Source organism: Pelodiscus sinensis, chromosome 19 (assembly GCF_049634645.1).
Source record: "Pelodiscus sinensis isolate JC-2024 chromosome 19, ASM4963464v1, whole genome shotgun sequence".
Taxonomy (NCBI): domain Eukaryota; kingdom Metazoa; phylum Chordata; order Testudines; family Trionychidae; genus Pelodiscus; species Pelodiscus sinensis.
Window position 1 is genome coordinate 22,327,572 of NC_134729.1, and position 24,339 is coordinate 22,351,910.

Consider the following 24,339-nt stretch of genomic DNA (forward strand, 5'->3'; position numbering starts at 1 on the left):
CGGCTTCCAAGTTTCAAAGCCTAGTGCTTCCGCATCCCACCTGCTTTTGGGTTTGGCTGCACTGCAGTCCTGGGATGTGGTTGCTGCGTGTGTAGACGTACCTGAGCAAGCTTGGGGCCTGGGGCAGCACGTGCTTCGGTGCAGGTTCCGCCAGCCCGCCTGGAACCCAGGGTGACAGGGCTAACTTGCGCCAGGCAGTGATGAGCCCCCGTTGTGCCAATAGCAGCTTTGCCTGCCTGCACTGTAGGGGGGCTTGCGGGGGTTGGCTGTGGGGCAAATCCTCAGCAAGGCCATGACTTGAGTATGGGCCCCTTTGGAGGGCCTGATCCTGCCAGCTGACGCTCCCACTGATGCGAATGATTTCTACGTCCACAGCTAAAATTCCAGACTCGGGTCTGTGGGCCTGATTCCAAGCTCCCTGAACTCAAGGGCTGGCTATCTACTGCCTTGCCTGGAGCTGGAATCAGGCCCTGTATTCCCAGCTCCAGGCACCCAGCCCTAATTAACGAGCAGGATTTCACTAATGAACTCTCATTTAAAAATTGCAGACAGGGACCTATTTCAGCATGCGTTTAAAAGAACCCAGATTATTTTGGTTGCGTGCACTCACTTGGGGGAATGAGACAGAAGAAGTGTTAACCCCCTGCATTTAAAGGAACAAAGATAAAAGGCTAAATCACATTTTTTCCTCTAGATTCTTCTGTTACTAGAACAATTAACATTCCTGGCACATGAATTATAATTAGCAGCCTCTTCAAACATTAATACTTCAGATACTGGATATTTATATAGGGCTCTGGTATTTATATTTGATGAGATCTGTCAACAACTGTTCTGCTAGTCAGAAATTTTTTTCAGCTGAGCACATTAACCAGGACAATTAGCTGGCTCATGCGCTTATTCCCTTTAGAAACACATTTAGGCTACTTCTCAATGGCTGATTGGGGAGAAGGGGGGGGGGAGTTCTTTGTTCTGAAACAGAGGAATAGATTAGTGTCCCAGGAGGTGGCAAAGAACAGCACGGTTTTTATGAATACTAAGTACAAAAAGCTACATTGAGGTCAGGACTACAATGTACCAAAGGCAGAACCTTCAAAGGGAAGCAGCAGAGAGTTCAGGGCCCTGGTTGAAAGGCCATAATCTCTGCCTTAAAGGAAAAACAATGAGATGGGGCCCTTTTGGGCTGTTTGATGATAGCTGAAGAAGATTTGAAAGGTTTCTTTTTTTTTTTCTCAAAACAAACAAAAAAAAGTAAATGAGGGGTTTTTTAACCTTAGAAAAATCAGAAAGATTTTTTTCTGGTCTTCCCTGTTTTTGCTGGATATTGCCTTAGAGGACAAGAGAAGTGGGGAAGAATCTTTAAAGGCAACATTTCTCCTGAGTGTTTGTCAGGCCTTTGAGTTAAATAGGTGTTAACGAAAACAAGCAAACCCAGCTCTTTGAACAGTCTGGTTAAAAAAAACCTTCCATCAGTGGATCATGTTTCATTTCCATAGTTGCTATGAGGTGGAAGAATCCTACTAGTTTTCCAGTTGTCCATAGAATCCTTCAGGAAAACCAGTGGGCCAGTCCTGAATGTATAGAGTTAGATTATCTATCTATCTCCATACACCCCATGTGTCTACCTATCCATCCATCCCCATACACTCTATGTTAGAGAATTTATGCATCTATCTGTGAGTCCAACCGTACATCTGTGCGTCTGTTTTTCAAGAACTCCTCCTAAATAATAAGAGCTAGGACCACCAAATTCGGTATGCTGCTTCCTCTAATCCTAACTTAAAGCAAGATTGGGGTTTGGTTGTGCCAGGAAAACAGGAGGTGCCTGGAATGATTTCCATACCATGGACTGGGAAGGGGCTGATTGGAGGGACAGCTATACTGCAGAGTGACCACAGGGGGGCTGCTGCACAAGGAGGAAAGTGGCCATCTGGGACCAGGGCGTGCCTTATTGCTGGCCACCAGCCCAGGTAAATGGCTTTCCTGTCCCAAACCTGTTCTACCCGCCCCCTCCCCAGCCCTCGGCACAGCGCTGGATGCAAGGGAGTCCTGCTGGCTCTGCTGCCATGGCTCCCCAGGTGCTCCACTGGGGCTAGGCAGTGCAGCCCTGGCTACCATCCAGAGAAGCCCCAGCCTGCCCCCCCCCCCAGCACTACTGGGGCCTCCCAGCGCAGCCCCCTCACCCACCCTGAGCCAGTCTGCATGGCCCCTCTCCTCCATCCTCTGGGCTGGGCCTGGGGAGTGCTGCTGGAGCCTGGCTACTTTGCCCCCACATCCTGCCCCCTCACCTCGGGCCAGCACTGGGGAGAAGCCTGCTGGCAAGTGCATGGCCCTTCCTGCCCTGGGCCAGCCCCCCTCCTGTCTCAGGCCAACCTCAAAGAGAAGCCAGTGGGCAGGGAGTGCAGATTCCCCGCCCCAAGCCAAACCTGAGGAGAAGCCACAGGCAGGGCGTGTGGCCACCCTCACCTCCACCCCGGGGAGAAGCCAGAGGGCAGGGTGTATGTGCCTCCCTGGCCCCGGAGACAAGCTGGGGAGTGGGGGGTGCAGCCCCCCACTGCTCTGAGCAGGCCCCAGGGAGAAGCCGGTGAACTCTCCCAGCCTTGAGCCCCCTCCTCACCCTGAGTCCTGACTCCTGCACCCCCTATATTCCCAGCCTCCTGCCCTGAGCCCCCCACATCCCCAAGCTCCTGCCCTGACTCCTGCATCCCCCACCCCACCAATTCCCTGCCCTGAAGGACCCGGGCAATGCTGGGCAAGTCTGCCAGTACATAAAGAAAGCAGCAACAGAGCACTAGCAACCACTGGGAGTTAGGCACCTAAATATCCTTGAGGATCCAGCAGTAGGGTCCTGTTCCTGGTCTAGGTAGATGGACTCTGCTTTCCATACAGAGCAGCCTTCAGGACTGTGGTTGCAGGAGTCATGGCAGGCTGCCATGCAGCACATTGAGTGCCCCCTGTGCGCTTGTCCACTAAACCTCAAAGGACCCCAGGCGAGGCCCCCCCCAGTCCTGCGGGTGGATCTGACAGAAACCCTTTGAAACCCGCTGGCATCAGTCCTGCAGAAAGAAGTGGCAGGACTGAGTCTTAACCAGGAGCAGAGCTACAGAGGTGAAGTTTTAACGCTCCACTCGTCCAGCTTTCTTCAGCATTTTCCAGCCAGCTCCAAGTAAGAGCTTGGTTTCTCTGCCCGGTTTTCGTGGCTCCCACCCTATGGGCGGAGAAGTGAGGTGAAAACGTCACGGAGCTGGCGGGAAGGTTGCAACGTCACTCTGCTTTGTTTTGTGGACTCGGGAACGATAAAAGCAGAGCGGGATGAAGCAGGCTGCTCCAAGGGCCTCGGCGTGCCCCACCTTGTGACTCTGGGCTGCAAACTGCTGTGCCCACGCTGCCCTACAAAGCCCCCCCTTCCCTCTCCAGCAGCAGCAGGACACCCCTGGACGTTTAAAGTGATAGCTCTCCAAGTGATAGCTCTTCCACACACCACACTGAACCCCAGATTCCCAGGGCTTGTAACACACAAGCACGTACAATCCCCCGGGATGGCACTGAGCTATTTTTAAAGGGACGTGGCAGTCAGTGGTTTTATCACAATAGCGCCAGGAAGCCCCCGCTGGGGGTATCTCTACACTGACGCAGAACTGCAAGTGGGGAAAGGCATTGAGCTTGGGCAGGCAAATCCACCTTGGCTTTGGTCTAACTGGCATGGCTGAAAAGAGCAGTGAAGACGGGGTGACATGGACTTTGGCGCCAGCTGTTCAGCCCTAGGCGAGCCGCAGGCCATGTAATGGTTTTCCAGCACTAGCCTGGGCTGCCACAGGTATAGAATCCTAGAGCTGGAAGAGACCTCAGGAGTCATCAAGTCCAGCCCCCTGCCCAAGGCAGGACCAATCCCAACTAAATCAACCCGGCCTGGGCTTTGTCAAGCCGAGACTTAAAAACCTGGAGGGATGGAGGTTCCACCCCCTCCCTAGGGCACCCATCCCAGTGCTTCACCACCCTCCTAGGGAAATAGTTTTTCCTCATATCCAACCTAGACCTCTCCCACTGTAACTTGAGCCCGTTGCTCCTTGTTCTGCCATCCGTCACTACTGAGAACAGCCTCTCTCCATCCTCTTTGGAACCTCCTCTCAGGAAGTTGAAGGCTGCTATCAAACCCCCCTCACTCTTCTCTTCTGTACCATGTGTAGCCTGGCTCGCTAGCTTAAAGTGGGTGATCCTCCTTCCACGGCACACCTGCCTGTGCTGGGCTCATGGCCTCCCTGTGCTAGGGGCTGTGCTGTCCAGGGACCTGCCCAAGAGGACCCCCTCCCCCAGTCTAACTAGCCAGCAGAAGGGGAGACTTGCCCAAGGACAGGCAGTAGGTCACTGGCAGAGGTAAGTTGAGCCCTCCCCCTCCTCACTGCTGCCAGCTGGGCCCCCTGCCTCGCCCACAGATGTGCTCGCCCCATCCCCCCACCCAATCCAAGCCTAGTAACAGAGCAGCAGATGCTGGTCCCCTCTCTGCTCCCCGGGGAGCAACCCGCCGCTACTTGTAACTGCTCGATCTCATCCGTCCATCGCGTCCTTGGGTTTTGTTTTTCCTTCGTTCCTATCGGCTCAATTTCTCTCTCCGCTCCCCGGCTGCCCTCGCCTTTAATTCCCCCCTCCCTCCACGTCCCCGATCTCTCGGTCCTTTATTTACAGCCACTTTCCAGCGAGGGGAGCCCGCTGGCAATTTCACCCCCTCAGGTTGGGGCCGGGCGCCAGGGGGTAGCCGGTGTCTAGCCGAGGGCAGCCGGGAAAGGAGGCTGAAAAAGGAAGCGAAGTCACCCCCCCCTTCCGTGCCCCCCTGCAACTTTATTTTGCCCGCTCAGTGGCTTTGATCCTGCCCTGGTCAGTTTCACTCGGCTCTGTCTTGGGGGGTTGGTTCACTACGCGACGCTCCAGAGGCTGGGGGGGGGGGGAATGTTTTCCCTCCTTATACACGTTGCAAGGGGGGGTGACACTTCTTTGGCAGCCTGGCTGGGGGGGGGGAGGCATCTGCCCCTTTCCATCTGCTGCTTTGCTTCTTCCTGAAGGTCCCTGTAACCTTTGCAAACTAGAGAGAGCTGTGCATGCGAAAAGCTTAGGGCCAGGAGGAGGAGGGGGGCGGAAAAACCCCTTTGACGTATCAGAAGCAGCGATTGAGAAGAGGTTTCCAGATCTTCCAGCGACAAGGACTTTACACCGATTTTTTTTTAATCTCCCGCCTTTCCCCCACATCATCCCTCACAGCCACATCAAAACTGTGACCAGCGTCCTGCCAGCCTCCCAAAAGTAGCGCTCGGGGAAAGAGGAAAGAATTGACGGATGCAAAAGTCTCTTCCCGCCCCCTTTTCTTTGTGCAGGCGCCTTGCAAAACGCTACTGGTGTTTGGAGCTCACTCTTGCTGTTGTTTGGGCTGGGGAAGGTTGTGTCTGCAGACCAGTTCTTGGCTCCGGCAAGAGAGGCGAGCGCTCAAAGGAAAACCAGTACACCCCTCTCAAAATCGAACAAAGGAGAAGAAATCGGGAACTGGACTCTTCTGAGCCAGACTTTTGCTAAAGTTTTCCACTCGGGCTTTTGTGAATGTCTCTCAAAAGGGAGGTCAGATTTTTTGGGGGGTAAAATCCCTCTTGATGTGGGCTTGGAAGAAATCCACTGTCTCTCCCCCCACCCGAAATAAAAACTGAATGGTGGCTGTGTGCCAGACTGCCTTGTTTTCCCAGGAACTGCGTGTATGGATCTGACACTTCAGCAACAGGGAAGTTTCTGGTGGCGATGGGAAATAAATACACACACAGCTTCGGATCTGACAAGACAACGTAGCCGGGATGCGATCCCGTGGTCTGGATCTCTTAACGGATTCTAAGGGAATAGACAAAGAATTAAGAGGACCGTTGGTTGCATATTTATGTATTTAAGGTGAACTTTGTCACGGCAGTTTTAAAATGGACATTCATGTGCTTGGCTGGGGTTTGGACTGGTGAGGCGTTCATTGTCTAGGGTTGTGGTGGGTTTTGTTTCGTTTTGGGAAGATGTTTCTTTCCAGACCATTGAAAATTGTCTTCGCGGGATGCTGTATTGTTGCGTAGAGCTGATCGTTCCATAATGAACTGGTAAATTTCTTTTCTCCCTTTCTCTCGCCTTTCAAAGCGCTAATGCTTTGTAAATGCTCCGAATCGCAAATCCGTTTTAGGGATTAACACCGATCTCTTGGAAAGACGCTCTGGCGCTTTCATCTGAGGACAGGTTTTTGGCCGCGAGTGTCGATTTTTGAAGCCTAGTGCAGAGGAGATTATTTTTGTAAAGACACCCTCCCCCTTCATTTTTCCTTTGCATCTGAACTGGCTGTAGATTGTGAAAACCTCCCTTGATCCAACTCCCCCCAGATGTGGCTTGATGTAAGTATTTGATTGTACAGGGTCTATCGCCTCTCCAGGCAGGAGTGGGCTGCTTTTTGTTTTTCGCTAAGCACCTCTGGAAGCCTCTTCTATTAAAGGGAGAGAGGAAATTTCATTTCCAACTCCTGGAGCAGCTTGCTCTGGGATGAGACATCAGTCTGAGACATAAACATTGGAGACCTCTTGTTTCCCCAGGGTCTCCGGAAAGGAAGATAAACGATGCCCAATTTGGATTATAAATCGAGGGGATCCACTAAGGTTTATCTGATGGCAGCTTGAGGATTCCTCCCATCCCACTTGTTCTGCCCAGGGAGGCGGAGGTGTCGTCAGGCTGGAACAGATGGCCAAATGGCTGAAAGATTACTTGAGTTTTGGGAGCAGGAGGTCTCCGCCACAGCCCCCCAAGCCCGACTACACGGAGAGTGAGATTTTAAAGGCGTACAGGGCGCAGAAAAGCCTGGATTTTGAGGACCCCTATGAAGACAGTGACAGTAAACTGGAGCCGGATCTTGGGGGGTCTGGCTCCCCAAATCCGGCAGCTGTTGGGGGCTCCGCGGAAGGGAAATACGCCTCCCCAAAACACAGGCTGATCAAAGTGGAGTCCGCCGACCTGAACAGGAGCAAAGCTCTGTTGGCAGATGAGGAGCTGAAAGGCAGGCAAAAGCAGGTAGGTGTGGGGAAGAAGGAGATTTACTGAGCAGGTACCCTGCAGAGGCCTGCCCTCTGGCCTGTGGTCCCCTCCGAGCTCTGTGCCAAGCAGGGACGGGTTGGGGGGGACTTCCAAGGGGCTGCATATGGGGGACCGTGTGTGATTGGGTAACAGGTGAGTCAGTGCTGTTCTGGTGGTGGGAGGGTGCGTTGTGCAGCAGATGTTTGGCTAATCCTGAATGTTTTCTGAGATGCTTCACTTAGATGCAGTGCGGTTCACTTCCCGGCCTACAGTGCTTTGCGGTGAGCTGTTCTGACTAGCCAGCTGCTGGTTACGCCCCAGAGGTGGCTGCATTTTGGCAGTGTGTGAAGGTGCTCCCCGCGGGAGATTGTGCCAAGTATTGTAGGATATACCCGTGAATTGGAGGAAGGAAGGAGGGAAGGAGAGGCGTCTAGGCTGGGAGCATCTGCTGTGGGGCTCCGTGGGCAGTAAAAGTTCTCAAGCTGGGGCTGCGCATTTCGGTTTGTTTCACTTTCTGGCAGGAAACGGGCAACACACGATCCTTCCCGACAGCATCGGGGAAAGGTGACTTACTGGTTTCCTGGCTATGGGGTAGCAGACTGAGGCCCAGCTCTGCCACCAATGCCCAGGGAGACTTTGGGCGAGTCCCTTCCCCTCTTCAGGCCTCAGTGTCCCAGCCGTGATGTGGGGCTAAAACACCTTCTTTGACCCACCGTACGTCTCTCATCTGGTTCGACTGTAAGCGACTCACCATGCAGAGGTCCAATGGGGTCTGACCTCCTCTAGGACCCCTCAACCCACCCGGAATGCCGACTGTTAGTAACAAGCCAGGTGACACTTTCCCGGTGCTTGAAATGGCATTTTCTGTGTTGTTCCTCGGACATTTACTGAGCTTCATCTCCCCACCCCGGCCCCTGCCGTGCTAGGCCTCCGGAGCAGCAGCAGGCTGTGTCCCTGGGGCTGTCCAGCAGTCGCTCGTCCGTGGCTCATTCTGGGCGGGTCCGTGTGCAGGGACAGCGATGGGCTGAGTCTGGAACAGGCCTGGATCAATAGGGTTACCAGCGGCTATTCTCAGTGGTCCTCTTTGGAAGGGTGGCTCCAGGGGCTTTTCATCTGCTCGTTCCTGCAGACAGCTGAGCCAGTGGTACCCATTCAGGTGGTGCTGTGGGCACAAGGCGCGGGCGCCCACTGGACTCTGGCATAGCCATTGAGCTGCGGGCGCTAATGTCGAGTGAAGGCAATGGGGGACATGGGGCATGTCTGCCTGCAGTCAGGAGGGGTGGCTGCAGCACAGCGAGCAGAGCAGCCAGGCAGATGCCCAGGTGAGCTGGCCGAGTAGGTACCTCGGCTCCCAGGTGAGCTTGCAGCTGGGGCTCTATAGTGAGTGAGTGAGCGTGGACATGGCTGGTGATTGCTGGGTGGGCATAGGGCCTGGGGGGATTGCTGGGGGTGGCACCGGGGCATGGGAAACCAGGACTCCTGGGTTCTGCCACTTTGCAGGCTGGGAGCTGCATAAGTGCTGGCCCCTCTGCCTGGGTTATAGATAGTGGGGATGGGTCTGCAGAGCCCTCAGCCAGTGGGGAGGGGGGGCGGCTGTAGCCCGGGGCGGGGCATCCTCTGAGCATCAGGTGGGGTGAGGCTCATAGAGGAGCGTGTGAAATCCAGACCAAAGTGCGAGGCTGTTGGCAAACTCAGCGCTGTGTGACAGCTGCCGTCGTCGCAGGCTCCTGCCCTGGTTCGCACCCCTGCTCTCAGCCTTATTAGCAGTGGCAGGAGGCAGGCAGAGGTGCCGAAGGCCCAGAGGGATTTTTCACGCCTCTCTCCACATGCGCCCTCGTGCTTCCCGTGGCCTGTTTGGCAGTGGCAGCGTGTCACTGCAGCCCAGCATGCCCAGCGAACCCCCCGTGGGAGAGATCAGTGGCACCCCCTTGTCCCCCAGAAGTGAGGGCCAGGCAGCGGGGAAGTGACAATACCAGAGCTGGGATCAGAACGCCCCCATCTGCCTCTCCTCTGGCCCATCCTGCCTCCCTGCTCTACCTAATGGAAAGCATCGGCCATGAATTCCCATCTTCTGCCTCTGCCTTCGGTGGTTAATTCATTGGCAACAGTAGGCAGGCGATGTTTAACAGCGGGAGCGATTGCACTGGGTGCCAAACTCCGGCCGCCCGGGCCAGGGGCCGGGAGATTTCTGGGAGAACTGGGGCACAGGTGAGGTGGGAGGATGCTGTACACGGATTGTTGATTCAGGCCCCCAGCAGCTGATTTCCAGCTCGCCTACCCCACACCCGCATCGTCCCTGTAACGTGGCTCTTCTGCTTGGCCTTGGCGTCAGCTAGCGGGTGCGCCAGGGCCATTAGGAAGGCGAGCTCCTCTGCAGGGAGAATAACCTACATCTGACCTCGCCTGCCTGAGATTCTAACCTGCCTGGGTACCATGCAGACACAAGCTGGTGGGGTTTAGGGCTGTGATCCTTACGTTTTGGAGGTTACACGGGGAAAGAAAGCCCCCTTTGTTTTACAGAGGTTCTTAATCTTCCATACCAGCCCTGCCAAGCTGAGCAGCAGTGTGAGAGTGGAGAGAGCAGTGTGCTAGGACATCTGGGTCTATTCCTGCCTCCGCCACTGCTCAGTTACATGACCTTGGGCAAATCCCTTTCTCCACTGGTGCCCCCCTCCATCCTGTCTTTAAATCCTAAGCTTCTCTGGGCGGGGGTGTCTCTCACTATATGATCATGCAGCACCCAGGACATGGAGGTGCTGATCTCGGTTGGGATCTCCACGCAGGCGTTGATCTCGGTTGGGATAGGGTGATATTTACATGGTAGTGTCTCATTAAGCTGGACACCCCCTAAAATGAGTACACACTGGTGCCCCCACTTTCTGAAGGAGATGTTGAAGCCAGGCAGAGCCGGGTCCTGGAAGGCATGCACAGCCCCCCCTCCCCCCCCGAAGCTCACGCTGCCGCGGTTTCTGTGCTGTTGGTGTCAGAGCTAGCTCGACGCAAGCCAGTCCTGGTATGTCTGTGTGTGCGGCGAGCCCAGTCCCTGCCTGCAGTATAGGTTTGCTCACGGTCAGTGCCGGAGCTGGGAAGAGGAGCCGGGAGTCATAACTCCCTGCGCTCTGATCACTAGACCAGTCCCCTCTCAAAGAGCCTCATTTGCTCTGGAGTGACTCTGCTTATGGCTGGTTTACACCAGAGCACATGATAGGGGAAGCCAGGCCCTGAGTTCTTACTGTGATACCATCACGCACATTTCTGTGGTGCCTTGACCTTGTTTGTAGGGTCCTCGGGGCTGTCTTGATGGAACTGGGCCACATGTTCCTCTCTGCTTCTGCGGGCCTTGCGTTCAGAGGCCGTCCCGGCTGGATGCGGGTGTTTGCAGCCATGTATCTCATCGGGGGATTTATTTTTCTTTAGCTCTAGCAGTGACGTCGTTCCATGAACACACGTTACATTCATGCAGCGCCTTCCATCCCAAAGCATGTGACATAGCCGGGGGATGCTCCCCCAGCAATGAAATGCAGCCACCTCTGGGGTGGAATGCAGCAACAGTTTAACCACACTGCACAGGGATCACGTCTCATCCTCTGCTGAAATGCAGCCAGCTCCCAGGTGAGCTGTGGCTGCTGGCTAGCAGTGCCCCTGCATGGGGATCACTCACCCAAATGCAGCAAGCTCTGGGCTGGAACAGGCCAATTTGAGCAACACAGTGCAATCGTTCAGCACAGGAGGGGGAAAAGAAGCAAGACAGTAATTTCCCCATCTGGAGTTTGACGAGGACCCTGGAGCTCACCCCCTGCCCTGGCAGAGAGCTCGATGGGGTTTGTCATGAGCGCAGGGGCTCAGCCCACTGGCCTGGATGACTCATCTGAAAGGCTCCTCGGTGCCCGTGGGCATTGGTTCAGAGCTGACCTCACCTCTCCAGCTGCACGTCAGCACCACTGCCTCTTCCTGGGAGACTCGCTTTCCCACCCAGATCCCGCCTGCGCATCATGCAGCTGGAGTGGGGAGATCTGACAGGACCCCGGCATGAGGTGCTACCGTCCTTTGGGGCACTGCCTCTTCCCAGCTGGCCCAGCCTGGCAGTAGCCGTGGGTGCCAAAATTCTCCTGCATCCAAAATTCCCAGCCCACTGCTGTGTATTACATCTTCCCCGGTGAGCAGTTGCATCAGCTTCTGCCTGTGTCCTCCCCAGGGGTCCCCATGCCTGTGGGACAGCTCCCCCACCTCCGATCCTCTGCCTGCGCCCAGCAAAGGGGCAGGGGACCCCATGCCAATTGTATAGCTCCCCTATCTCTGATCCTTGGCTGTCAGGCTTTGTCCCCCTGCTCGCGGCTCGCTGCCCCCGACAGTGCGTTAGACACGCTCAAACAGCCCGCGGAGGAAATGTTTTGAGAGCTGCAGGCAAATGAGACAGGCGCATGGAAATTGCCTCTCAGCTGCTCCTCGAAGCAATTACCCTATTTCTCCCCTTTTGTGTCTGTGAATTGAGCGCTGGGAACAGAGGTGGATTGACAGCACAGCGAGCTGATGTTTTCTGTACACCCACACACACGCATGCACGCACAGAGCGAGCTGATATTCTCTGTACACACACAAACACATGAACGCTGAGCTGATGTTTTCTGTATATACACATTTACACACAGCGAGCTGATGTTTTCTGTACACACATGCACGCACAATGAGCGGATGTTTTCTGTACACACACTTACACAGTGAGGTGATGTTTTCTGTACACGCACGCACGCACAATGAGCGGATGTTTTCTGTACACACACACACACACATGCACACACCCAGCGAGCTGATGTTTTCTGTACATACACACACACACACAGTGAGCTGATGTTTTCTGTACACACACACATGCACAGTGAGCTGATGTTTTCTGCATACACACACACACACACACACAGAGCAAGCTGATGTTTTCTGCATACACACACACACACACACACACAGAGCAAGCTGATGTTTTCTGTACACGGACGCACGCACACACACACAGCGAGCTGATGTTTTCTGTACACACACACACGCACACACACGGCAAGCTGATGTTTTCTGTACACACACACACGCGCACACACACAGTGAGCTGATGTTTTCTGTACACACACACACAGCGAGCTGATGTTTTCTGTACACACACACACCACACACACAGCGAGCTGATGTTTTCTGTACACACACACACGCACACACACAGCGAGCTGATGTTTTCTATACACACGCACACACACACACACACAGCGAGCTGATGTTTTCTGTACAGACACACGCACACACAGTGAGCTGATGTTTTCTGTACACACACACACACACACACACACAGTGAGCTGATGTTTTCTGTACACACACACACACAGTGAGCTGATGTTTTCTGTACAGACACACACACACACAGTGAGCTGATGTTTTCTGTACAGACACACACACACACACACACACACACACACACACAGTGAGCTGATGTTTTCTGTACAGACACACACACACACACACACACACACAGGGAGCTGATGTTTTCTGTACACACACACACACACACACACACACACAGGGAGCTGATGTTTTCTGTACACACACACACACACACACACACAGGGAGCTGATGTTTTCTGTATACACACACACACACACACACACACACACACACACAGTGAGCTGATGTTTTCTGTACACACACACACACACACACACACACACACACAGTGAGCTGATGTTTTCTGTACAGACACACACACACACACACACACACACAGGGAGCTGATGTTTTCTGTACACACACACACACACACACACACACAGGGAGCTGATGTTTTCTGTACACACACACACACACACACACAGGGAGCTGATGTTTTCTGTACACACACACACACACACACACAGGGAGCTGATGTTTTCTGTATACACACACACACACACACACACACACACACACACAGTGAGCTGATGTTTTCTGTACACACACACACACACACACACACACACACACACACACTCACTCACTCACTTTCTCTGTCCAGCCTATGTGCCTCTACCCTGCAGCCTGGAGGAGAAGGGCGAGGAGCCCAGGGCTGCTGAGTCCGGTTGCGGTGCTGGTGCCAAGTGGGTTCTGCCAGCTCAGAGACCCCCCTGAGACCATGTAATGCCCTGCCCTGAGCAGCCCTTGGTCGGCAGCTTCTCTCGGGCCTCCCTGCCCCTGGCTGCATTCAGAGCAGCGCCCCAGAGGGGAAAGGCCCCCAACGTGCACATCCACACAGTCCCGCGGCTCCAGCCCAGGCTCCGCACTCCCAGTCTCTGCAGGCTCCCATCCGACTCCGACAGGAGCACACCTGCCGCTCTTTGCCTTCAGGGACCCGGGTTCGGCTGGGAGGCAGCTTAGGTCAGATCTCGAATGGGGTTCCCGGAGCCTAATTCCCAGTGGGAGGCTCTGGGTCTTAGTGCCTCCCGTCTCCATCCTCTGCCAAGCCCCCCCTGCAAGCCCCCGAGAAGTCCGCGAAAGGCAGGAGTCCCTAGATGGGGAAGCTGAGACAGAGTGGGGCAGGGACTTGCCCGAGAGCCTGCAGAGTTGGAGGACTCGGGGCGACCTGGGCTCACACCTCCTCTCCCCGACTGGCCTCTGACGAGATGAGCTTGCCGGTGGCCCCGGGTGCAGGCTGCTGCCCGGCTCCGTCTGGATTCCTAGTTTAACTCCCGTGGCCATAGAGAAAGGGGCCTCGAACCCTGGACCAGGTAACCCTAGACCAGCCCTGACGGGTGTGTCTGACCTGGTGTTACCCAGCTCCAGCTCCTGCCTGGAGAGCCCAGTACGGTGCGTAGCCACTGTGCCCGGGAGAAAGTTTCCTTCCCATCCCACCCCCATCCCTCTGGCCGCAGATTAAGCCCTTTGCTTCTTTTCCGGCCAGGGCCATGGAGAACCATTGGTCACTGAGTCTTCAGAAGGCCCTTTGCCTTCCTCAGATCCCCCCTCCGGGCTACACACGCCAGGTTTTTGGAACCTTTCCTCGCTCCAGTCTGGGAGCTGGGAGGAGGGACTCTTGCTGGCCTGGCTGACCAGGGCCCTGGGGCGTTAAGGTGCCAGCGGGCCCGGCTCTGCCTTTCCTGCACTGAGTGTCGCCCCTCCTGCCCGCAGGGCGACAGCGAATACTCCGACCCCTTCGATGCCTGCCGGGAGCAGCCAGGGGACGCCGAGGAGACGGTGCCGGAGAACAACGGCTACATGGAGCCCTACGACGCCCAGCGGGTGGCAGCAGGTGAGAGACACCCGAGTGGGGGGGAGCCTGGACGCTGTGCCTCGTGGTGCTGGGCACAGAGCGGCTCCTCGCTGCGGCTGCACACGGGGGAGAGGGCAGCTCTGTGATGCTGCTTCTCACTCTGAGTGGGGCAGGACAAGGCTGGGATCAATGCCCCTGCCTGGCTCACTGGCTACTGGGGGCATGGAAGAGCAACCAATGTGCCTCCCATGCACGTGAACAGCTAGTGCTCAATCTCCTCCTTGCACATGGGCACCTGGAACCCAATGTACCCCATGCACCTGGGCACCTGGAACCCAATGTACCCCATGCACCTGGGCACCTGGAACCCAATGTACCCCATGCACCTGGGCACCTGGAACCCAATGTACCCCATGTACCTGAGCACCTGGAACCCAATGTACCCCATGCACCTGGGCACTTGAAACCCAATGTATCCCATGCACCTGGGCACCTGGAACCCAATGTATCCCCATGCACCTGGGCACCTGGAACCCAATGTATCCCCATGCACCTGGGCACCTGGCACCCAATGTATCCCATGTACCTGAGCACCTGGAACCCAATGTATCCCATGTACCTGAGCACCTGGAACCCAATGTATCCCATGTACCTGAGCACCTGGAACCCAATGTACCCCATGCACCTGAGCACCTGGAACCCAATGTATCCCCATGCACCTGGGCACCTGGCACCCAATGTATCCCATGAACCTGGGCACCTGGCACCCAATGTACCCCATGCACCTGAGCACCTGGCACCCAATGTATCCCATGAACCTGGGCACCTGGCACCCAATGTACCCCATGCACCTGAGCACCTGGCACCCAATGTATCCCATGCACCTGGGCACCTGGAACCCAATGTATCCCATGAACCTGGGCACCTGGCACCCAATGTATCCCATGAACCTGGGCACTTGAAACCCAATGTATCCCATGCACCTGGGCACCTGGAACCCAATGTATCCCCATGCACCTGGGCACCTGGCACCCAATATATCCCATGAACCTGGGCACCTGGAACGCAATGTATCCCATGAACCTGGGCACTTGAAACCCAATGTATCCCATGCACCTGGGCACCTGGAACCCAATGTATCCCCATTCACCTGGCCACCTGGCACCCAATGTTCCCCTTGCACCTGGGCACCTGGAACCCAATGTATCCCATGCACCTGAGCACCTGGCACCCAATGTACCCCATGCACCTGGCCACCTGGAACCCAATGTATCCCCATTCACCTGGCCACCTGGCACCCAATGTTCCCCTTGCACCTGGGCACATGGCACCCAATGTATCCCCTGGCCACCTGGCACCCAATGTACCCCATGTACCTGGGCACCTGGCACCCAATGTACCCCATGTACCTGGGCACCTGGCACCCAATGTATCCCATGTACCTGGGCACCTGGTACCCAATGTATCCCATGAACCTGGCCACCTGGCACCCAATGTATCCCATGTACCTGGGCACCTGGCACCCAATGTACCCCATGTACCTGGGCACCTGGCACCCAATGTATCCCATGCACCTGGCCACCTGGCACCCAATGTACCCCATGTACCTGGCCACCTGGCACCCAATGTATCCCATGCACCTGGCCACCTGGCACCCAATGTACCCCATGTACCTGGTTACCTGGCACCCAATGTATCCCATGCACCTGGGCACCTGGCACCCAATGTATCCCATGCACCTGGGCACCTGGCACCCAATGTACCCCATGTACCTGGCCACCTGGCACCCAATGTACCCCTTGCACCTGGGCACCTGGCACCCAATCTCTCCAAATGGCCCCCACTCCCTCCATGTCCATGAGCACCTACTGCTGCCCTCCTCACCCTGTCGTCTGCCCCGGCCACCTGCTGTCTGCCCTCCATGCCTGGGCCCACGTGTCCCTCCATGGTCCCTCTGCCCTGCCCAACTAATCCCCTTTCGCCTGGCTCCTAGATTTCCAGGGCCTAGGTGACTGGGAGGGCCGGCGGGGGAAGAAGCCCCAGCAGGGGCTGCAGCTTTATGACACCCCCTACGAGGAGCAGGAGCAAGCCCCCGAGGGTGGCCCAGCCAGCCCAGCCCGCGAGAGCCGCCTGCCTCAAGACGACGAGCGGCCGGCGGACGAGTACGACCAGCCCTGGGAGTGGAAGAAGGACCACATCTCCCGGGCCTTTGCTGGTGGGTCCCGCCCCTCCCCTCCCCAGGGAAGGGCCTGTCTTGGGGGGCCGGGCAGGGGCAATGGGCCAGCTGAGGGGTGGGGCTTTGGGACGCTCTAGGATGGAAAGGCACCGCTGGGGGGTGACTGATGAACTAGGGCTGGCCGCTGGAAGCAGCCCTGGTGCTGCCAGCAAAGGGAAGGGGTGTCGGGGGCGGGGCACAGTCCCAGCCAGGCTCCATGGGGGTAAAGACCCCGCTGAAAAGAAGCCTCAGGCCTGAGCCCAGCGCCCCTTCAGTAGCCCCTGAGTCCTGCAGTGAGTCAAAGGAGCAAAGTAGTGTCATGGGGGAGGGGTTTCCCAGGGCTGGGGGCTGCTGGGGGAGGCACAGAGAGGGGCTGAGGGCGGGTGGGGGAGGGGTCCCCCAAGGCTGGGGGCTGCTGGGGGAGGCACAGAGAGGGGCTGAGGGCGGGTGGGGGAGGGGTTCCCCAGGGCTGGGGGCTGCTGGGGGAGGCACAGAAAGGGGCTGAGGGCGGGTGGGGGAGGGGTTCCCCAGGGCTGGGGGCTGCTGGGGGAGGCACAGAAAGGGGCTGAGGGCGGGTGGGGGAGGGGTTCCCCAGGGCTGGGGGCTGCTGGGGGAGGCACAGAGAGGGGCTGAGGGCGGGTGGGGGAGGGGTTCCCCAGGGCTGGGGGGTGCTGGGTGAGGCACATAGAGGGGCTGAGGGTGGGTGGGGGAGGGGTTCCCCAGAGCTGGGGGGTGCTGGGTGAGGCACAGAGAGGGGCTGAGGGCGGGTGGGGGAGGGGTTCCCCAGGGCTGGGGGCTGCTGGGTGAGGCACAGAGAGGGGCTGAGGGCGGGTGGGGGAGGGGTTCCCCAGGGCTGGGGGGTGCTGGGTGAGGCACATAGAGGGGCTGAGGGTGGGTGGGGGAGGGGTTCCCCAGAGCTGGGGGGTGCTGGGTGAGGCACAGAGAGGGGCTGAGGGCGGGTGGGGGAGGGGTTCCCCAGGGCTGGGGGGTTCTGGGTGAGGCACATAGAGGGGCTGAGGGTGGGTGGGGGAGGGGTTCCCCAGGGCTGGGGGGTGCTGGGTCAGGCACAGAGAGGGGCTGAGGGCAGGTGGGGGAGGGGTCCCCCAGGGCTGGGGGGTGCTGGGTCAGGCACAGAGAGGGGCTGAGGGTGGGTGGGGGAGGGGTTCCCCAGGGCTGGGGGGTGCTGGGTGAGGCACAGAGAGGGGCTGAGGGTGGGTGGGGGAGGGGTTCCCCAGGGCTGGGGGGTGCTGGGTGAGGCACAGAGAGAGGCTGAGGGCGGGTGGGGGAGGGGTTCCCCAGGGCTGCGGGGTGCTGGGTCAGGCACAGAGTGTGGGGCTGAGGGCAGGTGGGGGAGGGGTTCCCCAGGGCTGGGGGGTGCTGGGTGAGGCACAGAGAGAGGCTGAGGGCGGGTGGGGCTGAGGGCAGAGTTTGGATCCAGAGCTCCAGCCTCCGTCGCTGTGTGCTGGGTCCTGAGCGAGCGCCCGTGGTGCTCAGGGTCCCCCAGCCCGATGGGTGCTTGGGCAGACCCCAGGGGCTGTGGGCTGAAGCTGAGGCTGGGCTGGGCACCGCAGCTGGGCTGTGGAGACGGACTGGTGCAGAGACCAGGCGGCTCAGCAGAGCTAAAGGGGTGCAGGACGTCACTCGCTATGGGGGTGCGCCGCCCACCAGGCTGGCCATGGGGCAGGGGTGGCATTTGTGGGCCAGGAGCTCCCCGTCCTTCGGCTCTGGACCGGGGATACTGGCTAGAGATGGGAGCAGTGTCCTCACCTCCCCACATGTGGGGCCCTGCCGCTGAGGATGGGGGGCCCAGCTCAGCCCTGAGCTAACGGGGCTGTGGGCTCACTGGCATCGGAGGGTGGAGCCAGCATCTCTCTGCAAAGGGAGCTCAGGGCCCAGGGAGAGCCCAGCCCAGCCAAGAGCCACATGCCCCCTCCCCCTCCCTATGTAACGAATCTCCCCCCCCCCCCAGCAGTGCAGTTTGAGAACCCCGATTGGGATCACCCTGCCTCCCTGCACAAAGAGCGCCGGCGGCCACCGAAGCATCTGACAGCCGGCCTGAAGCACGGCCGGCCACAAAGCCCGGAGCGCAGCCCCCCCATGGCCGAGCGCGTGGACCCCTCGCTGCCCCTGGAGAAGCAGGTGTAAGTCTCAGGGGAGGGCAGGCCGGGCAGCTGGAGGGGTGTCAGAGACCTTTAGATCCCTGCCTGCTGCCATGTCCCGGTGGCAGGCCACCCCGGGCAGGAGCTGAGGCCAATGCCCCCCAAGCCAGCCACACAGGTGCAGCTGCGGCCAGAGCGCTGAGCCTGTAATGTATTCGTCCCATGGTGCACTGGGGCAAAGCGTGCGTCTGCGTCATCGGTGAGCGCGCAGCGCTGAACCCTGGAGCTACCCGCGCCGTCACATGCCAGGAAACAGTTGCCAACGTCAGGAGCCGGGAGGGATTCTGGGAGTTTGGCCTTTCCTCCCAGAGGATGGTTTGCAGTCACCCCACAATGCATCCCGGGGGGAGCACCGCTATGCATTCTGGGAAAGGCACTGCTGCTGCCCCACCTGAGCTCAGGGCCAGTGCCCACAGGGGGTAGGCACTGACACCGTTCCCGAGTGCCACGTGCTGACAGGCCTGTAGCAACAGGCCTCGCTGTCAGTCGCCCTGTGTTGGGTGTGGTCACTCCCAGTAGGACAAAGGCGCTAGTAGCAGGTCGCTCCCCCTCTCCATTGGGGTAAAGGCCCCCCTGAGGTCCAGGATGGTGGGGAAGAACTTGGGAGGTGGGACGGGACAGAGGGCCATGCGCCTGTCACGATAGCAGGGTGGCCAACCCCAAGCATTTGAAGTTTCCGAACCAGGTCCCCCAAACCCGTGAGAATCGTGAGCAATCCTGCGATTCAAAGAATGGCAGAGAGCAGGCTCCGTCGTGTACCTCCTCGGTTCGGGGCTCTCAGGCTGGGCTGTGTGTTCAGACGTGTCTCCACAAACAGGAGAGCTTGACACCCCCTTGATTTAGACAGGTGAGCTGAGGTTCTCCGGCCTGCCCACGACTCTGGTAGCTGGGGATTTGAGAAAAAGCTGGCAATGAAAAGAAGGTTTGTGAGGGGCTGGTTCTAAAGCCGTCTCCAGTAGGAGGGGTGGGGGGAACCAGCCTCGCTAATTTGCAGATGGGGCTTGCTAGGTTTGTGGCTGGGCTGATACACCGGAGATCCCTGCGGGAGCCGGGGACTGGCCCAAAGATCGCGGGGCTCCCTTCTCGCCCTGGGTGATCTGTTCCCGCGAGGCTGGCAGTGAGCACTGGCTGCCCTGTCGCCGTGTGACCAGCTCCCTCTCCCCCTGCATCAGCTGGTACCATGGCTCCATTAGCAGAGCGGAAGCCGAGACCCTGCTGACGCTGTGCAAGGAAGGCAGCTACCTGGTGCGGAACAGCGAAACCAGCCACCACGACTACTCCCTGTCGCTCAGGTGAGACGCCCGGCCGCATTCCCCCGGGGGATTGTCTGCAGCGGGGGTCCTCAGGCACCAGGTGGGCAGTCGTTAATAAAACCAGCACCCCCACCAGGGGAGCTGTTAGCCCCTGTTGCACAGATGGGGAAACTGAGGCACGGAGCAGGGAAGGTCTGGTCCCTAGTGGCAGGATGGGGAATAGGCATCAGGAGACCTGACTTGAGGAGGTCGGAGGTTTTCGAAGAAGCCCAGGGGGTTAAGTGCCTGACTCCCCCACTGCTAGGTCCAAGTGGAGATCCCATTCCTCTGCTCTAACCACTAGACTCTCTCGCTCCCGGAGCTCCCCTGACACCCTCTCTCACTCACCTCCCTGGAGCTGTGGTGGGGAGTGGGGAGAAGCTGGTTCTCTCTTGCCCGCAGGCCTGGGAGGAGAAAGAGGCAGGAGCTGCAGCAACAGACGTTGCTCCACAGTATCCGAGGAGAGCAACTGATCAGTGACATCACTACGCTTCGCCTTCTCTGCCAGGGGGCGGGTGCACGGCAGGCTGTGGGGTGGGCAGGCTCTGTGCTCGCTTCACTCTTGCCCCACTCCCTGGCACTGGGTGGGGAGCCAGAGCGCCTGGGACCTGTGGTGGGGGCAGGGCACTGCGCCGGGGCAGCTCAACTCCTGGAGCCACGGACTTCATGTGGGGCATGGATGGGTGAAAACGTGGTGTCATCAATCACAGCCCTGAGTACCAGGGCCAACCATGCCTCCGTCTCTGCTCTCCGGCCCTCGAGCGCCAGCCCGAGTGGCGCCCTATGGAAGCTACCTTCTCCTGACGGCTTTGTGGCTTGGCTCGTAGGGCTGCCTCTCACTGCGGGGTGGAACCCCGGTGCTCATCAGTCACTGCTTTGTCGCATGGATAAAAACATCAAAACCCCCCAAAGGGTCTTAGTGGGTCCGTCTAACCCACAGTCCTAATGGCCGTTCCACGTGTTACAGAGGGAATGAACAGAAGAGGGCGATTATCAAGTGATCCTTCCCCATGGTCCAGTCCCAGCATCTGGCACTCAGAGGTTAGGGACATGCAAAGCATGGGGCTCCATCCCTGACCATCTGCATTAATCGCCATGGCTGGACGTGTCCTCCAGGGACGGATCTAATTCCTTTTGGAACCCAGTTATACTTTTGGCCTTCATCACATCCCCTGGCAAGGAGTTCCGCAGGTTGGCTGTGTTGTGTAAAGAAGCAACTTCCTTTTGTTTGTGTTACACCTGCTGTCTGCTAATTTCACTGGTTCTTGCAGTATGTGAAGCAGTAACTAAAGCTGCCCTAGTCGCTGTCTCCACATCATTTATGATTTTATTTCCATCAGACCCACCCTTAGTCCCCAGGGGGGTGTCCGGAGCTGCATGCAGTACTCACAAGCGTGGGCATAGAGCAGCATTATGAAATGTTCCAACTTATTATCTCTCCCTTTCCTAATAGTTCCTAATATTTTGTTTGCTTTTTTGACTGCACCTGCCCACTCAGCAGATGTTTTCAGAGAACTATCTGCAGGGATTCCAACATCGCTTTCTTGCAGCTAATGTAGATTCCCATCACTTTGTAAGAATAGCTGGGATTATGTTTCCCAATGGGCATTGCCTCGCATTTGCCACCGCTGAATTTCATCTGCCTTGTTGCCCAGTTTTGTCAGCTCCCCGGGTAATAATTCGCCGTCTGCTTTGGACCTAACTAGCTTGAGTCATTTTGTATCATCTGCAAATGTTGTCTCCTCGCTGTCTGCCGCTTTCTCCAGACCATTTATGGCTATATTGAACAGCACCGGTCCCAGCACAGACCCCTGGGGGACCCGGCTATTCTGGACGGGCGCGTGGGTCTGTGCTGAAGGATGGGAGCCAAGACTTCTGTTCCCAGCTCCTGGGTGAATGTGTGCTCATAGGGGCGGGCAGAACCTCCCTCCCCACCCCGTCCTGGGAAAGCTCCTGTTCCCAGCTCCAGGAGGGGAGTGGGGCCCAGTGGTCAGAGCAGGGACCTAGGTGGGAATCAGCATTGTGTGAGCCCAGGCCCTAAATCTTCCCTCCAGGGGTGGGTGAGTATTTAAGTCCTAGCTGACTGTAAAGGGCTCGAAGAGCTTTGGCGGAGGGGAGGGGCAAGAGGCCCATTCTCCTCTCACCAGGATCCTCCAGGCCCTTCCCGCTGCACCCCGGCGCAATCCCCCGACAAGTAGCTCCCCGTGAACTCTCTGCTTGGAACATCTGCTGCTGATTAGCGCCCGGCCTGCACATCAAAGGGCCGGGCCGGCGGGCGCTTTGTCAGCTGCCTGTGCACAGAGTGAGCCGCACGGCCTGGGGAGCAGGAGGCATGAATATTTCATCAGGTTAATCGCAGCAGCATGTTCTGATCCCTGGCAGGAGCCCAGGATCCCCCCCCCCCCCCGCCCCCACCGCGCGCTTTGAAATACTTATCCCAGCGCAGGGACAGGGCTGGGTCCGGTTCTGGCTCCGCATCGCTGAGGGAGCCCCCGGCCTGGCTCCCAATAGCCAACAGCCCCTCTCCCGGCTGGCGTGGCTCCCGCAGCCGACCTCAGTGATTGCGCAGCTGGCGATGTTCCTGCGCTGGCCTGGGGGCGCCACCGTGCCCTGCTCGGATCCCGACAGTGCGGCCAGTGCCACGCCTGGGGTCTGTGGCTGGGCCGGATTTGTTGTGACTGCGAGCGCCTGGCTGCCCCTCCTCGGGCACCTCTCTTGAGCCATGTGGAGGAAGAGATCGTGGCAGATCACATGGCCACCCGTCACTTCACCCCGATGCTGAATCCCCTGACTACGTGGCAGCCGCACAGCTAGGACGCTGAGCCTCCTGCTCCAAAAACCACAGTCCTGTTGCTGCTTGATATAAGGGAGAATCCCAGCAACAGCTAGCACTACAGGCTGCATGACACACAGCTGAGCCACGCTGCTTAGCATGACCAACACTCCCTCTAGTGGCGGGCTGCAGCAAAGACACGCTCCAGTGCGCGGGGATGCCCATTTCTAACCCTCTGTCCCTTTTGCCTCCATCCCCAGGAGCAGCCAGGGCTTCATGCACATGAAGTTCACCAGGACCAGGGAGAGCAAGTTTGTGCTGGGCCAGAACAGCGCCCCCTTTGAGAGCATCCCCGAGGTCATCCACCACTACACGGCGCAGGAGCTGCCCGTCAAGGGGGCCGAGCACCTCTCGCTGCTCTACCCCGTCGCTGTGCAGACCCTCTGAGCCGGGGGCTGGATGTTGGCTGATCACGCGGGGGTGAGGGCTGCTCCCGGAGCCACTGGCTCGACGACTGGGCCGAAGGAGGAAGGGCTGGTCCGGAGCCTGCAGCTGGGAGGCCTCAGCCCAGCATCTCCGGCAAAGGGGGCTGCACTTGGCTGTGACCTGCTGCTTCGGCGCAAGGGACTCGTGCTCCGGAGAAGCAATACCAGGGGCTCTGGCTGCCATGCTGCATCCGACACCCTGCCATTGGCCCACCTGGCTCCAGGGGACGGCTGCTGTGCTGGGAGGGCCCGTAAGAGGAAAGGGGGGAGCCTGGGGCCACCCCGTCTATCAACATCTGGGAGCTTCTGCTGCGGAGCTTTGTCCCGGAGATTGTCCTGCAGTGCTTCCTGCCTTCCTTTCCCCTCCGCCCCGCCTTGGTCTCGCCTACTCCGGCCGTGCCCTGCCCCTAAAAATCCCCTCTGCCCTGCTCTAGGGGGGCTGTGTCCCAGCCTAGCCTGCTCTGAGACTCTCCCAAGTTACTCCCTCCCTCCCGCCCAATCAGCATCCCCTTCGTGCCCCTCTGGGCAGGATGGAGCCCACAGATTCCCTTCCTTTGGGGAGTCCTGGGAGCTGCCACCGTGGGAGTGGGGTTTCTAGCACATCCGGTCCTGGCCTGTCCCTGTCCTGGCCTGGGACACGCCCGCTGCCCCCGGGAAGGCTCTGAGCACAATGACCTGTAGAGACAGTAGATTTGTGTACCTGTCCTACCCCCGGTGTCATCTCACCTGAGTCAGCTCCTCCAAGAACCTCCCTGGCCGCATGAGCCAGGCAGCCCCCCCCATTCCAGGTGTGCGTGTGCGGGTCTGTCGCGCCGTGTGTGCTCTGTGCTGCCGTGTCCATGCTGTACTCGTGCTGCCTTGGCAAATAAGTTTCCATTAAACACTGTTGTCCCGACTCGGCCCTCGCCCGTCAGCCTGCTCCTGCCCAGCTGTGCTGTTACCCACACACATTTCTCTATCCCTTCCACACTTTAGGGACTCACACCTTTCCCCAGGCTCAAGGTTCAACCCTGTTAATTTACACACCCACCCTTACCCAATCACTAGGGCTCAGGGTGGAATTTCCTGTGGGTTGGCAGGATCTTTAGCTACTGAAAGAGCCTCACACAGTAATATTC

The 24,339-nt window shown here is 58.1% G+C and overlaps 1 protein-coding gene across 3 annotated transcripts; it reads left to right on the forward strand.

The window, feature by feature from the left end:
• Positions 1–4,975: 4,975 nt before the first annotated feature.
• SHD (Src homology 2 domain containing transforming protein D) lies at positions 4,976–24,116 on the forward strand. 3 transcript variants are annotated; one of them, XM_075903021.1, is made up of 7 exons: positions 4,976–6,401; positions 6,597–7,068; positions 14,216–14,336; positions 16,291–16,512; positions 18,482–18,653; positions 19,844–19,963; positions 22,997–24,116. In XM_075903021.1, the coding sequence occupies exons 2-7, from the start codon at positions 6,742–6,744 to the stop codon at positions 23,181–23,183; spliced, it is 1,149 nt and encodes a 382-aa protein (XP_075759136.1). In that variant the 5' UTR covers positions 4,976–6,401; positions 6,597–6,741; the 3' UTR covers positions 23,184–24,116. The 3 variants fall into 3 exon arrangements, with proteins under 3 accessions (XP_075759136.1, XP_075759135.1, XP_075759137.1); XM_075903020.1 differs by having other exon boundaries at positions 4,976–7,068; XM_075903022.1 differs by having other exon boundaries at positions 4,978–7,068; positions 18,485–18,653.
• Positions 24,117–24,339: the final 223 nt, after the last annotated feature.